Raw genomic sequence first — 4515 nt, 5'->3', positions numbered from 1 at the left:
TAGCCCTGCTCAGGGCCAGCGCACCTCACGGCCAGCCCCTCTCCGGGCCAGCATCCCTCAGGGCCGGCGCCTCCACGGCCAGCGCCCCTCAGCGCCCGTGCCCCTGACGGCCAGCGCCCCTCAGGGCCGGCCCTGCGCTGCTGTCACACTCGTCTGTGGGGCATCAAGCCCCGGGCCAGCCTCGCAGAGCTCCTCTTCCTTCTTTAGATCTCACCGGATTTGTAGCCTGGATGAGTTCTCCATACACCAGTAGAAACTGGCAGTATTAATGAAAGTATCAAGTATTTTGTGGTCATATTTTGAATAGCATGGATTGACGCTGAGGTGGATTTGTAACTTTTGGTATAGATTTACAGAGTTCTATAAGCTATTGAATAGCTTATAGCTACTATAGCTTAATGTGACCAGTGCGACAGGCATCAGTGCCAGACAGAGATGATCCTTTGTGCCACTTGATTCATGTCATGTTACCAGGGCAGGAATTAAAAGCTGACAGTCTCAGACACCACGACACAGCCCTTTAGCAGATCCCAGGAGAGAAAGATGACCTTGCACCTCAGGGCTGTGCAAGCCCCTGGGCAAGCAGCAGTCAAAAGGTTTGTGGGTGCTTGCAGGCTTTCTGGAGAAAGCTTTAAACAGGAGATTGGTGAGAAGTGAGGATGTGTCACTGTGGTTTTGGGAAACTTCCCAAAATTGAGAACCAGAGGGGAAGAAAAAGGATGGGAGGATATGTCATGGTGCTGCATTCATCCATCTCTGTCTTCCCAAAGCTAGCTTTTGGCTTCAGGGGAAACTGAGGCTCTGCTGGACTGATAACCAACAGCAAAGGAAAATTACAAGTATCACTGTCTCTCTTCAATTTCCCCAGCCTTGCCAAGGAATGGGTGGACAGGCACCATCTCTAACATGGCTCAGCAAATGCCCAGCACTTTCTTCTCTTCTTGGAGGTGTAGTTCAAGCCAGGGCCCAGCTCTGAAACGTGGCATTTCATCTTTGGATGGGGGTACACGTTGTGCCCTCAAGTGTAATGGCACAGTCAAAGCACAGCACCAGCTGACGTACCCCAGCCAGACAGCGAGTAATTGAGCAATGTTGCCAGGCTGGAAAGCATTAATGGCATCAAAAGGGCCTTTGTCCTAGAGACAGTCGCAGGCCAATGGCTCTATCAGGGAATCATTCCTCAGGCCCTGTGCCAATTGTAAATGAAGCTGGAAAGCTGTATTTCCCAGTTACTGCGTGACAGGGCTCGGCTACATAAAAAGGCAAAGCATGAGGGCTGAGGGGTTGCTTGATTGCAAATACAGAGGATGAGGCTGTGTTTTACAGACTCTGGTGTGAGAGAAATCGAAAGAGGAGAATGAGCATCCACTGAGCCAGGACAGAGGGTTTCTGGGTCCAGCAGAGTACAGTGAACAGCAGCCCCATGTGTTGCAGGTGAAGAATCAGCCTGCTGTTTGTTAATGATGCGTCTGGGAATTTCATGCAGCCTTGTTTCAAATCAACAAGCAGTCAGAAATGAATGAAGTACAAAAAGGGTGCAAAAAGGCCCAGCCATTTCTTGTAAAATCTGACACAGTTTGTTCCTAACAAAGGAGCAATGAAATCCAAAGTGACAAGTGCTGGCAAGGCAGAACATTATATACTCTGGGCTCCAGCTAATAACATGTAGCATTGTTGGACATTATGCAGCAGGGAGATAATATTTATATTGGCCAGATTCAGTTTTAACTAGAGGGAAATTGCTGTTTAAAAGAGGAAAGCTTAGAATTATGAGATTGGGAAGACTGTACACCTTTGTCTTGTGTCTGTAATTGCAAGATCTTAATACCAGGGTGTATAGAGAAGTACAACCTTTTTTCTGATTTTTTTTCTCTTCTCTCTCTTAGTCCTAAAACTGAGTTCCTGTAATTGATTTTATAGTATCACTAGGGAGAAGACATACTTGTTGATTTAAAAATAAAACATTTTTTAAAATGGGAGGATAAAGAAGGAGGAAAAAGAATCTAAGCTAGTCTAAGCATTGATATCTAGTATTCTACAGATCTTCATTTTCAGTGGAAGGGAATAAAAGGCCTCTGCTGTTACCATGTCTTGACTTGCAAACAGGACATAGCGCTGGCAGTCTTCAGAAACCACAGAGGAGTGGAAAAGAGCAAAGGAATAGTTTGGATCAGTATGATCTGATTTAAAGGCTGGCTTGAGCTCTTTCAGGTGTACCGATGCATTCAGTGGGATACTAGTCCTCAGGCCAAGGTCCAGAGAGCAGCAAGAATTGGTCCCTCAGCTCACAGTTCATGCACAGAATGAGAAATTTGGCGAGGCACCCGCTGGGAAAGATGAGGCTGGTCCTGAAATAGAATCTCTCTCTGCAGTAGTACTAATGAGAGTGAGACTATCACAGAAGCACTGTTCCACACCATTCCTCTAGGTATTTGTTATTCATCACTTTGAACTCAAGGTTTATTATGTGTCTGTAGAAAGGTAAAGGATAAGATAAAGAAAATGGCTTTTGTTGGCTTTTCGTTAAAGGAAAATTGTCTTAGGCTTCTCTTTTCTTGAAGAAACAGCAGCGTAGTTTTTTCTCTGTACCAAATCTTACTTCTGTCCTTGCTTGTGAAATGATAAGTTATTGTAGGGAGTCCATGATGATGCTTCAAAGAAACATGAAGAAAAGTGGGAAAAGATTGAACCTTTTGAAAAGCAGAAATTGCTTTGAAAACAAAGGTAAAGCTGTCCACTGCATTTTACTGCAGATAAACGTAAAATGCACTCTGGGAGATGGAAGAAATAAGCAGGACACATAGACAAATTAAGAAAACACTCTCTAGAAAACCTATAATGCAGATATAAATAGGGAGTAACAGCAGCTAACAGAGCAAACAAGGGCTTACAGTAAGACAGAAAAAAAAGGTAAATACCCTGATATATGCTTGTATTTAGGGCCTACAAGCCAAGAGAGACAGTAAGACCTTTCAAATGTGGTATTTAGAGGATGGTACAGCATCGAAGATGCAGTATTTTTAAGAGGTGTTTCTTTTAGGAAGACTATGGAAAGAATATCACTATAGCTATGAAGGGGTTAAAACCTGGGAACCACTACAGAATTGTTCAGGATCAGACCTGCATGATATTTATTAAGCTTCAGTTTATAGCTGGTTCTATCAGGGAATGTACACTGGAGGAGCAGGGTGCTAGATAAGAGCCAAAAGGAAGCTGAGATGAGGTGTTGGAGACAGTCTGAATTCAGTCTGGGGAGCTACTTCTCTGGATAACGAGCCTGCATGCACTTGCACATGAACAATCTCAGCTGAACAGTTTCTACTAGCAAAGTTTTCTCATTTAGAGAGCTTCACTTTCTCAGTGTTAGTTTCTTTTTTTTTTCCTATGGCAAATCAAAAGTCATGCAGAAAGCAGAAGAATAGCACTCACTCAAAAAAAGGAAAAAAAAAAAGAAAGAAAATAAAATAACCTCACAGCTCTTGACAGAGCTTCTAGGTAGTAATTTACAGCCTGCAACCTCTTTTCTGCAAGGATAGGTCCATGGAAAGGAAAATGCACTCCACGTCTTTAAATTTGATGCTGTCAGAACTGTCACCTTCATCTGATGATTGAAAGACTGCAGTGTCACAGCATTACTTCAGACAGCTGGTGTCTAATTGAGAAGGATTCTTCTATTAACTGTGAACCCTCCATGACTCCTCTCAGGCAGTGAGAAAAGGGGCTTTGACAAGCTGCCTGTAGCTCACAGGTTTCAAAGTAGAAAGATGAAGATCATTTAACATGTGTTGTTTGGGGGAAAAAGACAGTTGAGAGAGGCCATGGTAACAGTGTCCCTTATAAACAGAAGGAAACTGCTCATTAAACATAGGAGAGAGGCTGTGATGGGAAAATCTCTCTGGGCAGCTTGTTCAGACCCAAATGAGGGCTAAAGGAACATCACTGGCAGCAGCTTTCTGAGTCCTAGGGAGCTGAAATCGTAGTGCATACAGGTGCTGCTTTAACTGGGGTAACTGAAGGCTTTAATGCAGCATATCCCCCCTGCTCTCTGCAGTACTGTGTCACTAGAGATTTATTCCTTCCCTGACATTGGGATTGTGCCTTCCTGGGCTATATTCTACATGGCCACTGATGCACTTTAATTAAGGCAGTTGGCATCACTGAATCATACACAGGCAGGACCTTATTTAACCAGCATCTGGGGTGAGCAAAAAGGGCATCCTGCATTAAGCTTTTGAGTGTTATTTTAAAAATTTTTCACAATAATATATGATTGTATTGCCTGATTGTTTTCCCAGCTCTTCACCTTTGGTTGGAGAGAAGACATCCGCCCTGGGGAGCCACTTCACACCAGGAAGTTCTGCTTCGACGCCATCTCGCACAGTAGCCCTGTCACGCTGTATGACTGTCACGGGATGAAGGGAAACCAGCACTGGAGCTATAGGAAGGTCAGAGTCACTGTGGGGCATCTCGGAGGTTCAGACCATCTTGAGCCTGTATTCAGTTTAGCACAGGCTT

At 44.2% G+C, this 4515-nt stretch overlaps 1 protein-coding gene across 1 annotated transcript in view; it reads left to right on the top strand.

The window, feature by feature from the left end:
- GALNTL6 (polypeptide N-acetylgalactosaminyltransferase like 6) overlaps positions 1-4515 on the top strand; it is a 273134-nt gene that overhangs the window by 257739 nt on the left and 10880 nt on the right. The window contains exon 10 of the mRNA XM_031066187.1: positions 4296-4445. Within this exon, the coding sequence (XP_030922047.1) occupies positions 4296-4445 (150 nt within the window). The remainder of the gene's footprint in view (positions 1-4295; positions 4446-4515) is intronic.

Source organism: Geospiza fortis, unplaced genomic scaffold, assembly GCF_000277835.1.
Source record: "Geospiza fortis unplaced genomic scaffold, GeoFor_1.0 scaffold40, whole genome shotgun sequence".
In the NCBI taxonomy this organism is placed as follows: Eukaryota; Metazoa; Chordata; class Aves; order Passeriformes; family Thraupidae; genus Geospiza; species Geospiza fortis.
The sequence above is the reverse complement of the archived record's forward strand: the minus strand, read 5'-3'. Positions and strand labels throughout refer to the sequence as shown.